At 42.0% G+C, this 22,572-nt stretch overlaps 1 protein-coding gene across 7 annotated transcripts in view; it reads left to right on the top strand.

Moving 5' to 3' along the window:
• Positions 1-776: 776 nt before the first annotated feature.
• The window catches only part of bsdc1 (BSD domain containing 1), a 43,533-nt gene continuing 21,737 nt past the window's right edge, over positions 777-22,572 (top strand). The window contains exons 1-5 of one of the 7 annotated variants that reach the window (XM_072246930.1): positions 777-813; positions 4,625-4,688; positions 12,033-12,164; positions 16,936-17,103; positions 20,422-20,476. In XM_072246930.1, coding sequence (XP_072103031.1) covers positions 803-813; positions 4,625-4,688; positions 12,033-12,164; positions 16,936-17,103; positions 20,422-20,476 — 430 coding nt within the window. In that variant the 5' untranslated portion in view covers positions 777-802. Of the gene's footprint in view, positions 814-1,404; positions 1,476-3,451; positions 3,718-3,771; positions 3,864-4,624; positions 4,689-12,032; positions 12,165-16,935; positions 17,104-20,421; positions 20,477-22,572 lie in introns of those variants that run through there. The other 6 variants (XM_072246929.1, XM_072246926.1, XM_072246927.1 and 3 more) reach the window with 6 other exon arrangements.

The raw sequence follows: 22,572 nt of genomic DNA on the forward strand, positions 1-22,572 counted from the left end.
AGATGGTGATAGACAAGAGCTCGACAGAGATGGTGACAGAGTTCGACAGAGTTGGTGATAGACAAGAGCTTGACAGATATGGTGACAGAGCTGGGCAGAGATGGTGATAGATAGACACTTATGTAGTTTCAGCTTTTAAATTGAGTGTTACAGTTGAGGTGGTGTCAGATTCTGTAAAATCTTCTTCTACAACTTTATGGAAGCCAGGGTGATGTCTAGGGTGCATGTGGCTGGATGAACTGGGTGGAGAGAGTGCCAGTGTGGGTGATGCCAGGTCAGGACGTGGGGGTGGTGGTAGAGTACCTGGTAGGCACTGCTGGTGCTTGGCCAAAATCATCTTCTCGTAGGTAAGCAGGATTCAATGGAAAAACCAGGGCACGGGGTGAGGGCAGTGGGTCTGTCAAGATCATAGCAGGGCGTGTGTTTAAAGCTCAAAGCAAAAATTATTATCAGAGGACGTAAATGTTACCATATATTGAGATTTATAATCTTTCAGACATTTACAGGAAAAAAACGAAATAAAATAGAAATAATGCAAACTATACATAAACAACGACTGACAAGCATCCAATGCGCAAAGGAAGATGAACTGTGCACATAAAATATACACAATTACCTATTCTGCCTAATTTACATATATCAACATAATTTACGTACAGTACACGAAAAACAAAATACGGTGACGTCCAGTACCTAGGACTATGCGCAGGCGCAATCCGGCCTGAATTGAAACTCCGGGGGGGGGGGGGAGCACGTGACGTGGGGTAAAAGGTCAAGTTGTCAATGACATCATCTAGGGAAGATGGCGGACGGGTGAGTGAAAAACGTCAGAAGTCGGGGAATTCCCCCTCCGTCTGAGGGAGGAGGGTAGGAAGGGAGGGATAGGTAGGGTTGGATATTGAGGGGAAAGACGGGAGGGGAATAGAAGGGAGGTAGTTGTGTGGGAGGGTTATGGAAAGCGGGTAAGGAAGGAGGGTTTGGACGGAGGGAGTGGAAGGAGAGTTCTGGAGTGAGGGGGACGATGGAGGGTTCTGAGGTGAGGGGTACGACGGAGAGTTCTGGCGTGGGGGGATGAGGGAGAGTTCTGGAGCGAGGGGAACGAGGGAGGGTTCTGGAATGAGGGGGGCGAGGGAGGGTTCTGGAGTGAGGGGGCGAGGGAGGCTTCTGGATTGGGAGTGCGAGGGAGGGTTCTGGAGTTGGAGGGAGGTTCTGGAGTGAGGGGGAGAGGGAGGGAAAGAGGGGTTCTAGAGCGATGTGGTCAAGGGAGGATTCTAGAGTAAGAGGGTATGAGGGAGGGGTTCTGGAGTGAGGAGGATGAGGAAAGAGAGTGATGTAAGTGATGTAACAGAGCGGGTGAATTAAATCATAAATTTTGTTAGAAAATTATATGGGTAATGACTGAAAGGTTCTCGTCTTCAGATGGAGAATCTGCAAGTGATTGGAGGTCTGGCAAGTGAGAAGCTTTTAAAAATGAGGTGAGGGTGTTCAGAAACACCATGTTGCTGTTAGAATGAAAGGCAAGGCTGGGCTGAGTCAGGACTCCTGTTTGAGGAGGTGGCCTGGAAAATGAGCATGCTTATCAGAGATTGACAGCTGGGATGAAGCGAATCCCTTCTGGAGTACAAGAGATGTAGGAATTCACTTGACAGGGAAATCGGAAGGTCACAGGGAGTACGTGAGATTGCTTTGACAAATAAAATAAAGGAGAATCCTGTGAGATTTAAAAAATTATATTACGAGCAACAGGGTTACTGGAAATTTTGGAATTGGAATTTATTTATTATCGTCATACGTGCTGAGAAACGGTGAAAAACATACTATTTGGGCAGACTGGGCCATACATGCGTACATCAAGATAGTAAGAAGGATTTAGCTCAGTAGTTACAGAGAAATTGTAGTGCTGTTAAACAATATACTTCTATGGCCTTGACTAGTTAAACTGGGAGATCTCTAACGTATGAGGTCTGTTCAAGGCTCTGAAAGTAGCAAGATGTAGTCTGGTGATTAGTGCTTGTAATCTGCCGGACAGGAGGGGGAAGAAGATAGAATGACCAAGTCAGGAGGGAAGAACTGACCCCTGTAGGATCAATCTGGTTGTTTATGTGTGGTGCCACAGAAGACTGGCAAAGTTTGAAGTGAATATTTTTCATCTGTAGTTCTATGGAGAGGGTCATGGAAGCTGAACAATTGCTGGAAGGAATAGCAGTGTACTGGAACGTATTCCCATTACAAGAGAGGAGGTGCTGGTGCTCTTAAAGCACAGTTAGTGGAGAAATCTATGGGCCTTATCAATTGTACCCTATCCCTTTCTGAGAAGCTAGGGAAGACATTTGAGGGGCCCTGGCAGAGGTAATGGGATTATCTTTAGCCACAGGTGGGGTACCAGAGAATTGGAGGGTGACGAAAGCTGTGGCTTTATTTAAGAGCCTCAGGACCACACTAGGGAACTACAACTGCTGAGTCTAATGTCAGTGGTGGGGAAGGAACACTTTGTGATGTTAAACAGTAGGATTCATTTGCGGTAACATTTAACAAAAATAATCTCCCTTTATAATAAACATTCGATATTATTTTTATGAACAGATTGTGGATGGTGTTGACCAGCTCAGCATTTAATACTATTTTCAAATTTGTTTTGAGAAAGTGTGAAAGTCTTTGTTGTAAAAGAGACAGGATTGCAACTAGAGAAGTGGATCTGATTGCTTTCAAGTGAGCTGTTGAATCCACTGTTTCTTTGCTTTCAGCAATCTTCTTTAAGCCCTTGAGCACTTGTTTGCAGGAATAACAGAACAGGTTGTAACAGAACCTTATAACTTAAACACTGTTTACATTTAACAATCGTGTTGTCCTTGTGTGTAAAACCATGTGCAAGCTCCCCTTCAAAACACATGCCACCTTTCCATGTAAATACATTGCATTTGGTTATCACTGGGAATAAATCCTATTATTCCCAAGACAGCCGAATGTGGGATTACTTTACCAGAAAGAATTAGCTTTTCATGTGTCAGCTTTGTAAGGGCAAGTTTAATCGGGCCTTGCTGGCAGTGCTTACTCCTGAAAAATACAGAAATTGAAAAAAAAATTGGATTTCCACTTTGTTTGATGTTGGTGTGCTGCGGAAATCTGTGGTCTGTAGTTTTCACAGCATCACCTTGAGCGTAATTAGAATCCGGATACTTGCCTGTCTGTGTTGGTTTCACATTGTCACCGTGCTGCTGGTTATTTGCTGTTTGTCCGCAGTAGTGTTCAATATCACTCTTGATACTCTTGTACCTTCAATAAGAGTGAGAGAGACTTCCACTTATACCTTAATGCTAGGTGCAAAACATAAAAAAGTGCTGGTCTGAGTGGTTAAAAAACGCATTCAAGATGCTACAGCTTCTGTGGTGAGGAATAAACAGTTGACGTTTCAGGCCAAGACCTTTCATCAGTACTGGAAAGGAAGAGGGCGATTTGATCTGCTGAGTTCCTCCAGCATTTTATGTGTGTTGCTCAAGATTACTCACCACCAGGTTCAGGAACAATTAATACCACTCACCCCATCACTGATCTGTTCTCACAGCCTCAGGACTCGCACCACCTGGTTCAGAAACAGTTTTTACCCCTCAGCCATCATGCTCTTGAACCGAAGGGGATAATTTCACTCAACTTCACTCACCCATCATTGAAATGTTCCCGTAGCCTACGGACTCACTTTCAAGGACTCTTCATCTCATGGTCTCGATATTTATTGCTTATTATTTATTACTATTTATTTTTGTATTTGCACAGTTTGTTTCAGGGCAGTAGTTTCAGTGCAGTGCTGCCTTTTGCGCTCTGGTTGAATGCCCAAGTTGGTGCGATTTTTCATTGATTCTGTTATGGTTAGTATTCTATTATGGATTTATTGAGTATGCCCACAAGAAAACGAATCTCAGGGTTGTGTATGGTGACATATATGTACTTTGATCACCTGCAGAACCTTCTGTCTCAAGTTTAAAATTGCATTGATTTGATGCTTAAATGTCTTTGTTACAAGTTTTTTTCATTTTTAAGGTATAATGAAATGTTTTCTGATGATTTGAAAGTTTTTGCTGTGATTTTTTAAAATCTTGAAGTCTCTAAGACTCTGAAGAGCTGTCCATAACTCCTTACGAACTGGGTGTATGGTCAGCAATTTGAATACTGTATAACATGGGGAATGCCCTGTCCTGGCACTGTACGCAGGTGCACAATCAGATTTCTGTTTTGTTTTTGCTTTGCTCTCAGTTTTAACTTGGTCTTGCTGTTCATGGATGCACAGTTAGTGATTTGATTCTGGATTTTCACCATTACTTTGGGTTTTGGTTCAGAATGCTAAAATAGTTTTGACTTTACTGTTTTCCCTTAGTATTACTTGGATTCTTTAACTTCCCTACGTAGTTTTGCCAAGATTCTGAATCTGGTAAATGAGGGTTCTAGCTGCAAGTTTCTCTCTTGTTCTGTAGTGCATTTCTAAAATATACATGACGTGCATTTTTTCATGTCGTGGTTCAAAATTCAGTTTCCAAAAGAAAATGTGATATAGGATATTGCAAAACACAGGAAAACATGTTATCTTTTATTTTACTTAAAATTTGAATTAGAGGACTCTCTTCCCTTGCAGGGAATCCGGTGGGAGTTGGTGGGGCAGCTGGATACAAGAAAGTCTCCAATCGGTCAAAGAAAAGGTAAGTGAAGAAGCCTCTTTAATGTTATAATAAATATGGTTGTAAGAACTGTAAAGATTGTTTTTTTCCCTGCTGGCGGTTTGATGTTTATCTTTAGAAGCTTTTTGTAATGATGCCTGGCTCCGGGTTGTACACCTAATGGGGTTTTTTCCCCACTCTTTCTGCTTAGTGGGTTTTTTATTATCACCAAAATTTTTCAATCCTTAAAATAATGTTTTTTTTTCCTTGAGACACTAAGTGTTGTTTACTTTGATGTACTCATGTTATTTTTCAATAATATAATAAAAAGATTTAAAAAGAAAGATTTTTTTTAATATATAAGTTTATGAAAGAAGGTAAATGCGTGTAAACTTTTGACCATTCATAGATTGGTTTTATTTGTCACGTGTACATTAAAGCTTCAAAGCATCCAGTGAAATGTATTGTTAGTGCCAAATTAACTCGGTGAGGATTGTGCTGGGCGGTTCACAAGTGTTGCCGTGCTTTCAGCACCAATGTAGCATGCCCACAATTCACTAACCCTAACCCGTATGTCTTTGGACTGTGGGAGGAAACTGGAGCACTTGGGGAAACCCACAGGGAGAAGACACAAACTCCTTACAGACCTTCACCTGGATCGGTGATTGCTGGCTGGCTGCTGAAAGCAATGTGCTGCTGCTACACTACCATGTCACCCTTGGAAGAAGCTTTTTTAATAAGGCATTTTTCTTCTGGTGGTCTCAGTCTTAGAATAAGGTTGGAAGAAAGCAATGAAGGTCATGCTGTCAGCAAATGTGTGAATGATCTTTCAACAGCTGCCAGTTGTGCTCCAGCGATTTGCTGGAGTCATCATTGCATGTGTGCGTGTGGCCTGTCAAATCCAAATTGGCTGTGTGCTTGAATATTATCCACAAACTGGCCTTTTATCAGGGCTAATCCAGATCATTTTTAACTATCATTGGTGAAATCAGATCCAACATTTTATTTGCTTTAAAAGGCCTTTACTTTTTCAGCTGTGAATTTAGAATATAAGAATTAGGAGCAGAGATGGGTCTCGCCTCCTTGAGCTTCTGTTATTCATGGTTTTTCATCAAAGCTATTTTCCTTCCCTCTTAATTTTTGACTCCTCTTCAATCCGTGATCTATTGATCTCAGTTTGGAGTGAAATGGATGACAACTCTCCACTGTATTCCACAGATTCACACTGTCTGAGTGGAGAAGTTTCTCCTCATTCTGTGTTCAGTCAGGCAAACATCCTCCCCATTCTGGACAGAGAAAATGTGGGAAGCACTGAGCAGGTCACACAACACTGCAAATGTTTCAGGTGATGACCATGTGTCACAACAAATAATTAGTCTATATACTACTAAAACTCTCATGCTCTGTCTGTTTGTCCAATTAGTGCAAATGGTGCATTACAGTGGCACTTTTTTGGCTAAATAGAATTAAAATGTGCTAACTTACAGAATGCAGGCAAAGTTCAGGGTTATATATTCATATAAAATTGCTCATTCGCCAAAATGAACAGTTCTCCTTTTAACCTGAGACCCGATCGGCCATCATGGAAATCGGGACGCAACAGCCCGACGCATGCGCACGGCAGTCTCAGCAGCGACACCTACCGGAGCAAAAGGGCAGGGCAGCTCTGTTTCGCAGGGTCACATTCTGCTAATCACCATCAGCATGTGCAGGATTGGGACAGGCCTAACTGCCACCCATCGATAAGAGATAATTAAATCTTATTGTAATGACATACTTCGAGACACCCATAAAACCCTCTGCTGCAGTCAAAAGACAGCAGTGACTATATCACGTCCGTTTAGGAGAGCGCCAACCACATCATCAAGAATAATCAGTATCCTTTGGTGTTACTGCTTCATATCTTCTATCCAGCATTAAGGTTAAAAAAAATGGTCAGCCTAATTATGCTGCGTGGAAAGGGAAGGGGGACATTATGGTCAAGAGGTGATGCCAAATGTCATTGGGAAGCAGCAAGGAGAGGGAGAGAACAAGAATCAAATGAGGCCAGGGCCGCACGACTCCAGGATCAAAGAGTCAGGACAAAAAAAGATGAGAGAAGAAGAGACAGAGGAGGAGAGGCATGCACATCTCCAGGATCAGAGACAAACAACAAACAGAAGAAGAGCTGAAGAGACGTGATGAAAAGGCTGCATGTCTCCAGAATGACAACGAGAGGCACAAGGGTGGCAGATAAACCAGAAATAATGCCATCAAAAGTGTCCTTCATTAAATGAGGATCGGCTGTATTTGCTTTGCTACGCGTCATTCTTCTTTAATAAACTGATGTTTTCTACTTCAGTTTCCAAAGCAAAGCGATACAAATAGCATTCAGGAAAATTTAATCTTCATTCTGGTCACATCAGACTGCACTACCCTTCTCTCAAAGGGTGCCCCAACGGGTCACCCCGTTGTCTAATTGTAACTAAAGGTCTTTGACCCAAATATGAACAAATTCCTTCTCCAGAGATGCTGCTTCACCTGTGCATCTCCATTTTCTGTTTTCATTTCAGATTTCCAACATCTGCCTTTCTTCTTAAATTTTCATCTTTTTTCTAGTCTGAGGAGGAAGAATCTCTTCTACAATTAAGTTGCCAATAATGTGTATTAGGGTTAGGGATTGTATTAAAAGTTATATACAGCTGAAAATGTTTGCTTATGCAATATAAATATTAGTTTTTGTAAACCATTAGTACTGATAGTAAAAATCAAAGCAGGAGCACTTCCAAATGCAGTGTAGAATAGGGAGGAGAGGCCTTCATTTTCTCAAGCTCTGAACAGTGACTCCACCAAACAAGGCATTGTAATAGGCTCTGCGTACAATCTTTATTGATCAAAGTGCGAGTTGTAGCCTTGGCCCTTAGGCTTGCAATAAAGATGTCTCTATATAAATTATACATGAACTTTTAAAATTTTTAGTACAGGCTGAGTACCCCTTGTCAGAAATGCTTTAGGGATGGAAGGGTTTTGGATTTTGGATTATATAATCAGATAGCTTGGGAATGCCATTATTTATGACTCAGAATTTATGTGCAACTGGTAAGCAGTCCTTGTCTTACACTTGTTCATTACACATATGTACTTAACAATAAAAGCTTTTAGATACCATTTATAGAATGAAAATATAAATTCTGCAGACTAACAAAAGCAGTGGTGTCAGGAGAATTCCTGAATCAACTGTTGAACAACAACAAATAATGGCAGACCTGCAGCGTCCACATACGATGTTTGTGTTTTGATTAAAAGATTACAGTGCACTATACAGTTGCAAGAAAAAGTTTGAACCCTTTGCAATTACCCGTTTTTCAGCATTAATTACTTATAAAATGTCTGATCTTCATCTAAGTCACAATAATAGATAAACACAATCTGCCGAAACTAGTAACAAAACAATTGCACTACTTCTCATCAATACTGAATACACCATTTAAACAATCACAGTCTGGGTTCAAAAAAGTGTAAACCTCTGGGGTAATACTTTCTACACAATCTATTTGGAGTCAGGTGTTCTAATCAGTGAGATGAGATTAGAGGTGTAGATTATAAGGGTGCCGTGCCCTATAAAAAGACACACAAAGTCAGGTAATTAACAGAGCCTGCTCTTCTCAAGAAAGATCTGTTTTTGTGCACCGTGCCTCAATCAAAATAACTTTCAGAGGACCTTAGAAGAAGAATTGTAGAGATGCATGAAGCTTGAAAAGGCTATGAAATCATTTCTGAAGATCTGAGTGTTCATCAGTCCACAGTAAGAGAAATTGTCTATAAATGGAGGAAATTCAATAGTTAAATATTTCAATGGTTTCATTTAATATCAGAGAAATGTATGCAGTATACATCCTGAAATTCTTTTTCTTTGAAGACATCCATGAAAACAGAAGAGTGTCGTAAAGAATGAAACATTTAATACGTTAGAACCTCAAAGCCCCCTTGCACACAAGCAGCAGCAAAGCAACGACCCTCTCTACCCCCCCACTTGTTTCAGCATCCGCCAAGCATGCAATAGCAAAACCCCCAATAAAGACCATGATCTGCAGTACACCAAAAACGAATCATTCACCAGATAATTCAACATACCACAGGCTCCACCTCTTCCCAATAAAGGGACAGAGACGTGCCACACAGTGAGGGGAGACACAAAAAAACAACTCGCTGATTTACGGTGTAAAAATTGTGTGTCGTGCCGCTTTTTTTCCCCTGAGTTCTCCAATTGGAGAATCTATGAACTCCGAAAGTGCGCTTGTCTTCTAGGCCACTTCTTTGGAATCTCAGAAAGTGCCTGGTCTTGAGCCCCTGGGAGTGGGTCCCACCACTGCAAAGTGTAACTCCAGGTCAGAGTATTCAACTGAACCCCATCCACCCTGACAAGGAAAAAGAGAGACATCAAAGATAGAAATTCAGCAATTTCCATAGATGAGCTTGAGGGAGTCGCTGTTGAGTGCTATTGTAACTCTGTCCCGGATTCAACTCTCGTTTTCTACTCTCTCTGGGCGTGGGCACCATGCAAAGATCACACTAAGAGCACAATGTGCAATGCTGAAGGTGGTGAAAAAGAACCAAAGAGTAACGGCAAAAGACCTGCAGAAATCTCTAGAATTTACTGAAGTCTCTTTTCATATGTCCACTATAAGAAAAGTACTGAACAAGAATGGTGTTCGTGGAAGGACACCACAGAGGAAATGACTGCTCTCCAAAAAACACATTGCTGCATGTCTCAAGTTTGCAAAAGACCACCAGGATGTTCCACAGTAATTCTGGAACAAGCAACACTCACAACACACTGGAGGAACTCAGCAGGTCGGGCAGCATCCGTGGAAATGATCAGTGAATGTTTTGGGCGGGAACCCTTAGTCTGGAACAATGTTCTGTAGACAGATGAGATAAAAGTTGAACTTTTTGGCAGAAATGCACACCGCTATGTCTGGAGGAAAAAGAGCACTGCACACCAACACCAAAACCTCATCCCAGCTGTGAAGCATGGTGGAAGGAGCATCAATGTTTGCGGCTGCTTTGCTGCTTGGACAGCTTGCAATTATTGAGGGAACAATCAATTCAAAACTATATCAAGGCATTTTACAGAAGATTGACAGGGTAGCGGTCCATCACCTGAAGCTTAATAGAAGTTGGATGATGCAGTAAGACAGTGAAACATGAGAGTAAATCAACAACAGAATGGTTGAAAAAGAAGAACATTTGTATTTTGAAATGACCAAGTCAGAGTCCAGATCTTAACCCAATTGAGATGTTGTGGCATGACCTGAAGAGGGCTGTTCATGCAAGGTATCCCAGAAATATTGATGAACTGAAGTGGTTTTGGATGGAGGAATGGTCTAAAATTTCTCTGCTATTGTGCAAGTCTGATCAGCAGCTACAGGAAACATATAAAGACATGAAGAGTGCAGTTGTTTGTGTATTATTAGTTTACTCAGATTGTGTTTGTCTGTAATTGTGACTTCGATGAAGATCAGACCACATTTTGTGAGTAATTAATGCAGAAAACCTGGCAATTGCAAAGGGTTCACAAACTTTTGCTTTATGTAGTGATTTTCTATTTTTCATCAGAATCAGGTTTATTATCACTGGCATGTGTCACGAAATTTGTTAACTTAGTAGCAGCACAATGCAATACATGATAACATAAAAAGGAAAAAAATCAGAAAATCGTTGACAGTAAGTATGTACATTAAATGGATTAAAAATAGACTATAACGCCCTGGTTAAGATTTTTACTGCTGTGCTGTAGCTATTTCATTTTAGCAGTTCTGTAAGAGCAGTCTGTTCTGCTTTCAACCTGTTTGGGTTTGATCTGAGATAAACAGCTTTGTTGTTCAACTTCAAAATGTTGTGTTAGCGAATCAAGATGGGGGAATTGGGTGAAGGTTCTAGAGAATTCTGGGCAGAGAGGTGTTTGTGACGAACACTGGTGGGGGTTGAGGTCTATTTGGTGGGAGCTGGGAGAAGACAGGAGGGAAGATGGTTGAGGAAGCCACCATCCCTGTTGCACAAGGTGAAAGGCTTGCAGGAGAAAGGACCAGTATTCTCGTGCGGCAGCCCATTTGTTTGAGATGGATTTTGAGCAACATTCCGAAGGTCGTGTGTGCTTTCATGCAGACTGAGGGTCCAGCACATGAGTTAAAGACAACTTCAAGATGAGTTTCAACTTATGTGCACATTTGACTGTTTAATTATGATGGGCCCCATTATTTTTTTCTTTTTTTTAATAACTGGTTAAACTAACATTCTTAAATATACTTTCTTTATAATTGTACACAGTGTACAGCCTGTTATTTCTTGCCGACGGCCGATTGCATGGGAGCAGTGAGTTACACAGCATTCACACTAGTCGGGGTTCGGGTGGGCGAGACATCCCAACCACAACCCAGGTCATACCTGTCCTAGACATACGGAGTCTGGGAAAGGTGGTTTTCTCACCGCTGAGTCTGATGGCTGTTAGCGAGGAGCTAACGAGCTGCATCTCTAGAGATTTCCAGTTAAAAAGGGTTTCAAGTGCAAAAACAGAAAGCATTTATGGGTTCAGTGCCCATTTAGGAATCGTATGGCAGAGTGGAAAAAGCTATTCCTGAATTGTTGAGTGTGTGCCTTCAGGCTCTCGTACCTCCTTCCTGGCGGTAACAATGAGAAGAGGGCATACCCTGGGTGGTGGGGGTCCTTTATAATGGACGTTGCCTTTCTGAGGCACAGCTCCTCAAAGATGTCTTGGATACTCTGGAGGCTAGTACCCAAAATGGAGCTGACTAATTTTATAACTTACTGCAGCTTCTTTCAGTTCTATGCAGTAGCCTCTCTCCCCCCCCCCCCCCCCCCACCATCAGACAGTGATGCAGCCTGTCAGAGTACTCTCCATGGGACATCTATAGAAATTTCATTAAATATGTGAGGTCACTTCTCAGAACTCTCTATGAAGTGCAGAGACTTATGTGACACCTGGGAACATTCCTAGTGCCTTGTGGAATTTTCCATTTGTGAGTTCAAAAAAATGGAGGATTTTGCAGATTTTCGAATAAGGGGTACTCAACCTTTAGTATGAACTGGTTTTGGATTTCAGTCCGAGGCAAATGACAGCATGCTGACTGCATTTCATCCCAATCTCATTTTCTAAAACTGAATATCTGTCTGTAATCTAGCTCTGTTTATTGTGGAATTAAGTGGAATAGATTATTTGTAGGCTGAGGAAAGAAAGTGGAAAACAAACTACTTGGCATGTATCTGATATTCAGAATATCATGGGTGACGGGTGCAGACCCAATAGTCTGATCACAAGAAGCTGAGCTAGTTTAAAAAAGTCTTTAGGAATTTAATGTTTACATCTTTCACTTCTTACTCTGGCAGTCAACTGAAGCACTGGAATTTATGAAGCGGGACCTGGCAGAATTCTCACACGTAGTGCAACATGATACAGCTTGTACGATTGCTGCCACTGCCAATGCAGTGAAGGAAAAGCTGAGTGTGAGTGTACAACCCGTAAGTTATTGAACACCAATTCTGAAGCCTCCATCTTGAAACCAGAAAAATCTGTTCCATCTACTCCATAGCAACCTGGGAATTTAAATTTGAGGAATTAAATTTGGATTTTCATTTTAAAAGCTGATACCATCATTATAATGTAAATCCCTCTTGGTTTATTGATGCTCTTCAGATGCAGGAACATAGAACAATACTGACCATTTGACCCACAATGTTGTGATGACCCTTTAACCTACTCCAGAGTCAATCTAACCATTTCCTGTTATATAGCCCATACCCCTCCATTTTCTTTATATCCATGTGCCCAACAATGCATCCTCTAAGTGTTTCGATTATATCAGCCTCTACTACAACTCCAGGAACTTGCCACTCTTAACATAAAGTCTATAGTGCTGTGCAAAAAGTATTAGGCGTATATACTGTACCTATAAAAAGTATTCACCCTCGCCCCCCAGAAGTTTTCATGTTTTGGCTTTTTATGACATTGATCAACAGAAAAAGACTCTTGTGTCAAAGTGAAAACAGATTTGTACAAAGTAATCTAAATTAATTACAAATATAAAACACAAAATAATTGATTGCTTGAGTATTTATCCCTTTTAATATGACACACAAAATCATCACTGATGCAGCCAAATGGTTTTAAAAGTCGCACAATTAGTTAAATGGAGATCTGGTTTTGGAGACCTGTTTGCAGTCAAGATGCTTCAGTTAATTGCAGTAAAAATACTGAAGGTCCAACTGCTGGTGAGTCATTATCCTGGCAAACACAAGACCATGAAGACAAAAGAACACTCCAAGCAATGCCGCGAAAAGGTTATTGAAAAACACAAGTCAGGAGATGGAAGTGGCAAAGAGAAAGCTGCTGTTGGGGAAAAAAAGCCTATGAAATCTCGGCTGGAATTAGCCAGAAGACATGTGGGAGACTCTGAAGTCAGCTGGAAGAAGGTTCTATGGTCTGGTGAAACCAAAATTGGGCTTTTTGGCCATCAGATTAAATGCTACGTTTGGCGTAAGCCAAACACCGTACATCATCAAAAACACACCATTCCTACTGTGAAGCATGGTAGTGGCTGCGTCATGCTCTGGCAGTGCTTCACTGCAACAGGCCGTGGAAGGCTTGTGAAGGTAGAGGGCAAAATGAATGCTGCAAAATACAGAGAAATCCTGAAGGAAAACCTGATGCAATCTGCAAGAGGACTGCGACTTAGGAGAAGATTTGTTTTCCAGCAGGACAATGACCCCCAAGCATAAACCTAAAGCTACATTAGAATGGCTTAAAAACAACAAAGTTAATATCCAAGTGAGTCCAGACCTCAATCCTATTGAGAATTTGTGGTTGGACTTGAAAAGGGCTGTTCACTCATGATCCCCATGCAATCTGACAGAGTTTGAGTAGTTTTGTAAAGAAGAATGGGGAAAAATTGCAGAGTCCAGATGTGCAAAAATGATGGAGGCCTCTCCACACAGACTCTAGCCTATAATTGCTCCAAAGGTGCATCTACTAAATACTGTCTTGGAAGCTGTGAGTAATTATGCAATCAGTTATTTTATGTTTAACAATTGAAATAAATTTAGACCAATTTGTAGAAATTCGTTTTCACTTTGGCATGAAAGAGTTTTTATCAGTGTCAAAAAAACCGAATTAAATCCACTGTGATTCAATGTTGTTAAACAGTGGTCCCCAACCTCCGGGCCGTGAGGGAACGATATGATTTGGCGATATGAAATGATATGAGTCAGCTGCACCTTTCCTCATTCCCTGTCATGCACTGTTGAACTTGAACATCCCCCCCTCCCCACCCCCCGTTGGCCGGTCCACAAGAATATCATCAACATTAAACTGGTCCGCGGTGCGCAAAAGGTTGGGGACCCCTCTTATAAAACAATAAAACATGAAAACTTCTGGGAGTGGGAATATCTTTTATAGGCACTGTATATAGTTAGGGTGCCTAAGACTTTTGCACAGTACCATATTTGTCAACATGGAGCGCAGAGCGAGTTTGTAAATCTGGCGGGAGCAATGGATATTGGGAATGGCGAGGGTGAAGTGCTGTGGGACAGGTGGCAGCAGTGAGGTGGTGCAGCCCTGAGACACCAGGCAAGATCAATTGGTTTATTGATCATTACAGAATGATTCTCTGGTGCTTCCCCTCTCCCTAACCGTGATTCTCCTCTCCCTGCCCCCTTTCCACTCTGTTTACTATAGAGACCCATATCAGAATCAGGTTTATTGTCACTCACATACAGTATGTCATGGTTTTTTTTTTTTGCAGCAGTACAGTGCAATGCTTAAAATTACAGTACTGTGGCAAAAGTTTTAGGCAGCCTAGCTCTATCTATGTATAGAGTTAGGGCACAGCCAAGTTGTCCTAGATTCCATGCCTCCTGGCTTTCCGAATGATCCTATCATGAGGAACCTTGTCTAACACCTTATTAAAATACAAATACGCCACATCCACTGCTCAGCCTTCAGTTGTTTTGTTACCTACTGAAAAATCTCGATTAGGCTAGTGAGGCACAACCTCCTGGGAGGCAACATATGATCTGGAACAACACACATAAAATGCTGGAGGATCTCAGCAGATCAGACAGCACCTATGAAACTTAACACAGTGGTCCCCAACCTTCGGGCCGCGAAGCATGCAGGGGTGCAGTGGTAGCCAGAGCGCATCCAGCACATCTTTAAAAAAAAAAAATCTGAAATAAGCTAATTAATTAGGTGCCGCCTGGCATGTAAATGTCAGCCCAGATCAAAGGTGATTGCCGATTTCACTTGCTCTATGCGATGTTCACTCCTCTTTCTAGGGCGCTGGAGCCTTTAGTTGTTCCATTATTTGGTCAATTTAAATGCCAGCCCAGACTGGCTGAAAAGACAGGGCTGTCAGGACCGAGGTGACATGTTGAATCTACACAAACTTCAATAAAGTATAGGCGCTGCTGTGCTTTCTTTGTAATGACAGTTACGTGCTGGTCCCAGGACATATCCTTTGATACTTTTCAGAGAGAGAAACGTCGATCCTTAATGCCGAAGAATTTAAAGTTATTGACCCTCTCCACCTCAGTTCCTCTAATGAAGACTGGCTTCTGGCGGCATCTAATTAATTAGCTTGTTTATTTTGGCTTTTTTCTTAAAGATGTGCTGGGTGCGCTCTGGCTACTGCTGCACCCCAGCATGCTTCACAGCCCGGAGATTGGGGACCACCGACTTAACATGTAGTCAACATTTTGGGCTGAGACCCTACTTAAGACTATATGATCTGGGAATCTTTCACATTCACATAATCTCCTGTCTATACCCCTACCTATTGAATCCCCTATCTATACCCCTACCTATTGAATCCCCTATCATCGTGGCTTTCCTTTTCTTCCACCGTTCCTCCCCCTCCACCCACCAGACTCCGACTCATAGATCTGAGTTGGTAGGTCATTCCCCTTAACAGTATACAAAGTTGTTTGCCTGTTATTGAGGGGAAAGACCACAGTGATGCCCTGCACTGACTTCCTATTAGTCTTTCCCTCTCCTGATTGTCATCCAGCTACTTGCATCTTGCAACCTAGTTGTGGCTACCTCTTTGTAGCTCCTTTCTATCAACCCCTCAGCCTCCCGAATGTTCATAGATCATCTAGCTCCAGATCCCTAACACAGTCTGTAAGGAGTTGCTGCTGGATGCATCTCCTCACAGGTGTTGCTTTTATCAGGGCTACCTGATTTCCTGTGTCCTGCAAGAGGAGCATACCCCAGCCCTACCTAAAACCCCATCTCACCACACCAAAGCCTCAGCTATCCATTCAAAAACAGCCTCTCTGCTTGGCCCTAACTTTTTATTGGCAGCTGCCAATTAGCCAATCAAGTGTAAACTAACAATTTCCAAATGTGCTCTCCAGGAAATCTGTTGGCTTTACTCAGTCAAGCCTGTATTTGGCTCTTAACTGCCCTGTGAAATTGCCCAACAAGACCTTACTTTGAATATGGGTATCCAGAGAAAGTGCATGTGTTCATTATCCTGTTAGAATCTAGTCACCTTTCTGTCCTTTGCATTTGAGTTTCCTGTGCTCCTCTCCAGCTTTTTTCTTTTCAAACTTTTGCTTTGGTCTACATTGTTTACTTCTGTCTTTCTGCCTGGATTCCCAACCGCCTGCCATATTAGTTTAAACTTACCCCAACAGCACGAGCAAACAATCCTCCTAGGACATTGATCCTGGTTCTACCCAGGTGTAGAACAGGTCCCACCTCCCCCAGAACCTGTTCCAGTGCCCTGGGAATCTGAAACCCTCCATGCTGCACAACTGCCCCGGCTGCTGATCCATCCTAACTGTGACGATAAAGCTCCGACATTTGTAACCATCGCCTGAGAGCCTGACTTTCTTATTAGAGGTTGTGACGTGATGGGAAGGGCACACACACTAACTTAGCATATTATATGGAGGGTGGTGAAGTGGAGATGGCACTCCTTTTCTCCGCTGGCCTACAGATCACCCTTGGGCAAGGTGTAGTACCCGCTTAGCCCTCCGATCAGGGTCACATGAAGCCGTAAGAGCAGGTGATGGATGGCCATGTGAGCAGCAAGTCCTGGTTATGCAACTATTGATGCCAGGGAAACAATCTCTGAAGAGTAGAGATGATGGCTGGGGTCACCTACCTCGTAAAGGCACTGTTCAGAAGAAGGCAATGGCAAACCACTTCTGTGGAAAAATTTGCTAAGAACAATCGTAGTCCATGATGATGATGAATTATATGGATGTTTTCTTGATCTCCCATTTGTAGGCAGAAACCTCTACAGGAGCGGGGCAGCAAGTCAAAAAAGGATTATCCAATATTCTTGGAGTCCTCTCAGACACGTTTGCACCTCCTCCAGACAAAACAATTGACTGTGACGTTATAACTCTGGTTGCAACACCCTCTGGCACCACAGAACTCTACGATAGTACGAAGGTACCTTGAGCGGTTTCCAATGTTCGCATTAAAGAAGCTACTTGGCTTCAGGACTTTTTAAGGCTGGAGTACTCAAGTATTTTTGGGAGGTGGGGGGGATGTGTAAGGGAGCGAACCAAAATATCTGGCAAACTCTGGTAATAATTGAAAGTGCAAATGGGTGTCTGCTAATTTGTGCAATTTTTATGAATGTAGCTTGTTCAAGTGTTCAAAAATTGATCAATTTTAGCTATACTGTATTCAGTGCTGAGTTTCTGTAACCTTTTGTTCTAACTTATGTTTTTGAATCTGACCCCTTTCCCCTGAAAACTGACAATACCAGTAGACAGGTGAAGATTGTTTTTTGGCCTTCATCAGGCAGAACACTGAGTACAGATATTGGGGTGCTGTGTTGCAGTTGCACAAGATGTAGATTGAATTGGAGTTGTTTGTGCTGAAATTTGGGATGCGTTTGGAATACTGTTTTTAGTTTTGGTCACTGCTATAGAAATGATGCTAATAAACTGGAAAGAGTGCCGAGGAGATTAATGAAAATGTCAGGATTTGAGGGACTAGGTTATGGAAAAAGGTTGAACAGGTTGGGACTGTTTTCATTGGAACTTATGAATATGAGGGGATGATCTTACAGAAGAGTATAAAATTACGAGGAACAAAGATGGGGTCAATGTGCGCAGTTGTTTCCCCAGGGTTGGCGAATCAATAACGAGAGGGCATAGATTTCAGGTGAGAGGAGAGAAAATTATAGGAACCTGAGGGGCAGTTTGCTCCCAGAAGGTGGTCAGTATATGGAGTGAACTGCCAGAGGAAGTGGTGGGGCAGGCACATTACACATGGACAAGAAAGGTTTAGACGGCTATGGGTCATTTTGGGCTAATGAGACTGCTTAATGAGGCTGATTAACAAGATAAAATCCTTTGGTGTTACAGGAACTATACTGGCATGGATAGAGGAATGGCTGACAGGCAGGAGGTGGCGAGTGGGAACAAGGGGGCCTTTTCTGGTTGTCTGACAGTGACTAGTGGTGTTCCTCAGGGGGCAGTATTGGGACTGCTACTTTTCACACTGTCAATGATTTAGTTAGTGAAATTGATGGCCTTGTGGTATAGTTTGCAGATGATACGAAGATGTGTGGAGGGGTAGGTAGTGCTGAAGAACCAATGTGATTGTAGCAGGACTTAGACAAATTGAAAAAATGGGCAAAAGTGGCAGGTAGAATACAGTGGGAAATGTATGATAATGCATTTTGGTAAAAGGAACAATAGTGCAGACTACTATCTAAATGGGGAGAAACTTCAAACATCAGAGATGCAAAGGGACTTGGGAGTTCTCATGTAAGGCTCCCAGAAGGTTAATTCACAGGTTGAGTCCGTGGTAAAGAAGGCAAATGCATTGTTGGCAATTATTTCAAGGGGAATAGCATACAAAAGCAAGGAAATAATGCTGAAGCTTTATACAACATTTGTCAGGTTGCACTTGGAGTATTGTCAACAGTTTTGGGCCCCTTATCTATGAAAGGATGTACAGTAGCATGCAAAGGTTTGGGCACCCCAGTCAAAATTTCTGTTACTGTGAATAGCTAAGCCAGTAATAGATGAACTGATTTCCAAAAGGCATAAAGTTAAAGATGACATACTTCTTTAATATTTTAAGCAAGAAAACTTTTTTATTTCCATCTTTTACAGTTTCAAAGTAAAAAAGGAAAAGGGCCCGAAGCAAAAGTTTGGGCACTCTGCATGGCAGTACTGAGTAACACCCCCTTTGGCAAGTATCACAGCTTTTAAACTTTTTTGTAGCCAGCTAAGAGTCTTTCAATTTTTGTTTAGGGGATTTTTGCCCATTCTTCCTTGCTTCTAGTTCTGTGAGATTCTTGGGCCATCTTGCATGCACTGCTCTTTTGAGGTATATCCACAGATTCTTGATGATGTTTAGGTCGGGGGACTGCAAGGGCCATGGCAAAACCTTTAGCTTGTGCCTCTTGAGATAGTGCACTGTGGATTTTGAGGTGTGTTTAGGATCATTATCCTGTTGTAGAAGCCATCCTCTTTTCATCTTCAGCTTTTTTACAGATGCTGTGATGTTTGCTTCCAGAATTTGCTGATATTTAATTGAATTCATTCTTCCCTCTACCAGTAAATGTTCCCCCTGCCACTGGCTGCAACACAAGCCCAAAGCATGATCGATCCACCCCTGTGCATAACAGTTGGAGAGGTGTTCTTTTCATGAAATTCTGCACCCTTTTTTCTCCAAGCATACCTTTGCTTATTGCAGCCAAAAAGTTCTATTCAAAAAGTTCAAAGGAACATCTAAACAAGCTTGAAGCATTTTGGAAACAAGTCCTGTGGACTGATGAAGTTAAGATAGAACTTTTTGGCTGCAATGAGCAAAGATATGTTTGACAGTGCATGCAAGACGGCCCAAGAATCTCACAGAACTTAGAAGCCTTTTGCAAGGAAGAATGGGCGAAAATCCCCTAAACAAGAATTGAAAGACTCTTAGCTGGCTATGAAAAGTATTTACAAGCTGTGATACTTGCCAAAGGGGGTGTCACTAAGTACTGCCATGCAGGGTGCCCGAACTTTTGCTTGAGGCTGTTTTCCTTTTTTGTTATTTTGAAGTGTAAAAGATGGAAATAAAAAAAGTTTTCTTGCTTAAAGTATTAAAGAAATGTGTCATCTTTAACTTTATGCCTTTTGGAAATCAGTTCATCTGTTACTCGCTTAGCTATTCACAGTAACAGAAATTTTGACCGGGGTGCCCAAACTTTTGCATGCCACTGTATTATCATTGTAGAGGGTCCAGAGGAAGTTCACGAGGATGATTCTGGGAATGAAGGGTTAACATATGAGCACTTGGCAGCATTGGGCCTGTACTCACTGGAATTTTGAAGATTGTGTGAGGATCTCATTGAAACCTACCGAATGTTGAAAGTGCTAGATAAGGTGGATGTGGAGAGGATGTTTCCTCTGGTGGGGGTATCCAGAAGTAGAGGGCACAGCCTTAAAATTGAGGGGTGATCTTTTAGAACAGAAGTAAGGAAGAATTTTGTTTTAGCCAGTGGGTGGTGAATCTATGGAATGCTCTGCCACAGACTGTGGTTGAGGCCAAGTCCGTGGGTATATTCAAAGCGCAAGTTGATACATTCCTGATTGGTTGGGACATGGTGAGAGGGGTTGAGTGAGATCCGAGATCAGCCACGATGAAATACCACAGTGGACTTGATGGGCTGAATGGCCTAATTCTGCTCCTTTGTCTTCTGGTCTTATGGGATTACTGATTGACATTAATACTTTCTCTAAATCTATGTGTTTTGGTTTTCAGGCTCGACTTTACACTCTTCAGGCTGATCCAGCCACATATTGCAACGAACCAGACGGTAAGATTCTCTTTGAGATGCTAAGTTGCATCTTAAGAATTTTTGTGGGTATGTGTAAGTGTACTGCAGTACAGTAGGTGTCAAATACTCATTGAAAGTCCAGGTAAGAAAAGTGCTTAACCGGTAAAAGACAACATCATCCATTTGGTCAGTCCCAAAGCTTGATTGATGTCCATCTTGCCTACTTTCCAACTGACCTTCTGATTTGCTTTTGTTCCAGTTTCTGCTACTTGATGAAATCAGTTCCATATTTTCTACCTTGCTTAGTGCAATGAAACTGAAATAATCTCTGCCACCTTACTATTCTAATGTAATCATTTATTGCTTCATAAATCTCAAACTGTTAAATGCTGTTTCCCAAAGCATTCTGTTTGAAGGTTTTGAGCACAGTTGTATTATGGTGCTGTTGAATTCTTTGCCATACCATTATGGTTAAATTTGTGCACATCATTCCCACACTTGGCTTTTCTGTACTTGGGTTTCTTTGTGTGGTGCTTTATCTATCTGGCTATACATCATAAACCATAAGGCATAGGAGCAGAATTAGCCATTTGGCCACTGAGTCTGCTCTGCCAAACAATCATGGCTGATCTTTTTCCCTCCTCCTCAGCCCCACTCCCCACCCTTCTCCCTGTAACCCTTGATGCTGTGTCTAAGAACATATCAAGCTCTGCCTTAAATTCACCCAAAGACCTGAACTCTACAGCTGCCTGTGGTAATAAATTCCACAAATTTACTACCCTCTGGCTGAAGAAATTTCTCCACATCTATGTTTTAAATGGACACCTCTTTATCCTGAGGCTGTTCCCTCTTGTCCTAGAGTCCCTCACCATGGGAAACATCCTTTCCGTATCTACTCTGTCTAGGCCTTACAGCATTCAAAAGGTTTCAATGAGACCCCCATCATCCTTCTAAATTCCAGTAAGAACTATCCAATGTTCTCCCTATGATAACCTTTTCATTCCTGGAATCATCTTTGTGAACCTCTGAACCCTCTTCAGTGCCAGCACATCTTTTCCTAGATGAGGAGCCCAAAACTGTTCACAGTACTCAAGGTGAGGCCTCACTAGTGCCTTATAAAGCCTCAATATCGCATCCCTGCTTTTGTATTCTGGGCCCCTGGAAATGAATGCTAACATTGCATTTGCCTTCCTCACCACTGACTCGACCTGCAAGTTAGCCTTCAGGGTGTTCTGCACAAGGACTCCCAAGTCCCTTTGCATGTCAGATTTTTGGATTTTTTCCGTGTTTCAAAAATAGTCTGCACATTTATTTCTACTACCAAAGTGCACGACCATTCAGTTTCCTACATTATATTTGCCACTCTCTTGCCCATTCTCCTGTTTCCTCAACACTACCTGCCACTCCACCAATCTTCGTATCATCTGCAAACTTGGCAACAAAGCCATCGATTCCATCATCTAAATCATTGATATACAGCATAAAAAGAAGTGGTCCTAACACCACGCCCTGCGGAACACCACTAGTCAACTAGAAAAGGATCCTTTTATTCCCATTCGCTGCCTCTGACCAGTCAGCCAAAGCTCTAACCATGCCAGTAACTTTCCTGTAATACCACGGGCTCTTAACTTGGTAAGCAGCCTTATGCGTGGCACCTTGTCAAAGGGTTCTGAGTGATAGTAAAATCTATTAGGAAAAGAAAACTATAATTACTATTCAGTGAATTGTTGCATGGCAGAATGTAAAATAAATATTTAATTTTACCAGTTGAGCAGACTGTCAGCTTGTTTCCTGCCTTCCAATGTTTTGTTTTCTGTTGTTTGTGTCTGGATTTGTTCTTGCTGAAATTTGGGAATCGAAAATTCTTGTAGGTAACAGAGAGGACCAAGTTCTTGCATCCTCTGCAACAGCAGCACATGACATGCGGTTTTTGCCCAATTCCTGTGCCAGTATTCTTGCTCAGTGATATTCAAATCAGGCCCTTCACTTTGGATTTGGAGTTAATTGGGCAGATCCATTGGAAACATTGTGAATCAGACATTGATGCTAAAATAATGGTGGTCACTTACTGTGTTGAGTATATACTTTGGGTTGTAGGTAGTATGTTTGTATTGTCAGCTTGTTCTGTTTCTGTT

The sequence above is a fragment of the Mobula birostris genome, chromosome 29 (genome assembly GCF_030028105.1).
Source record: "Mobula birostris isolate sMobBir1 chromosome 29, sMobBir1.hap1, whole genome shotgun sequence".
Classification (NCBI taxonomy): domain Eukaryota; kingdom Metazoa; phylum Chordata; class Chondrichthyes; order Myliobatiformes; family Myliobatidae; genus Mobula; species Mobula birostris.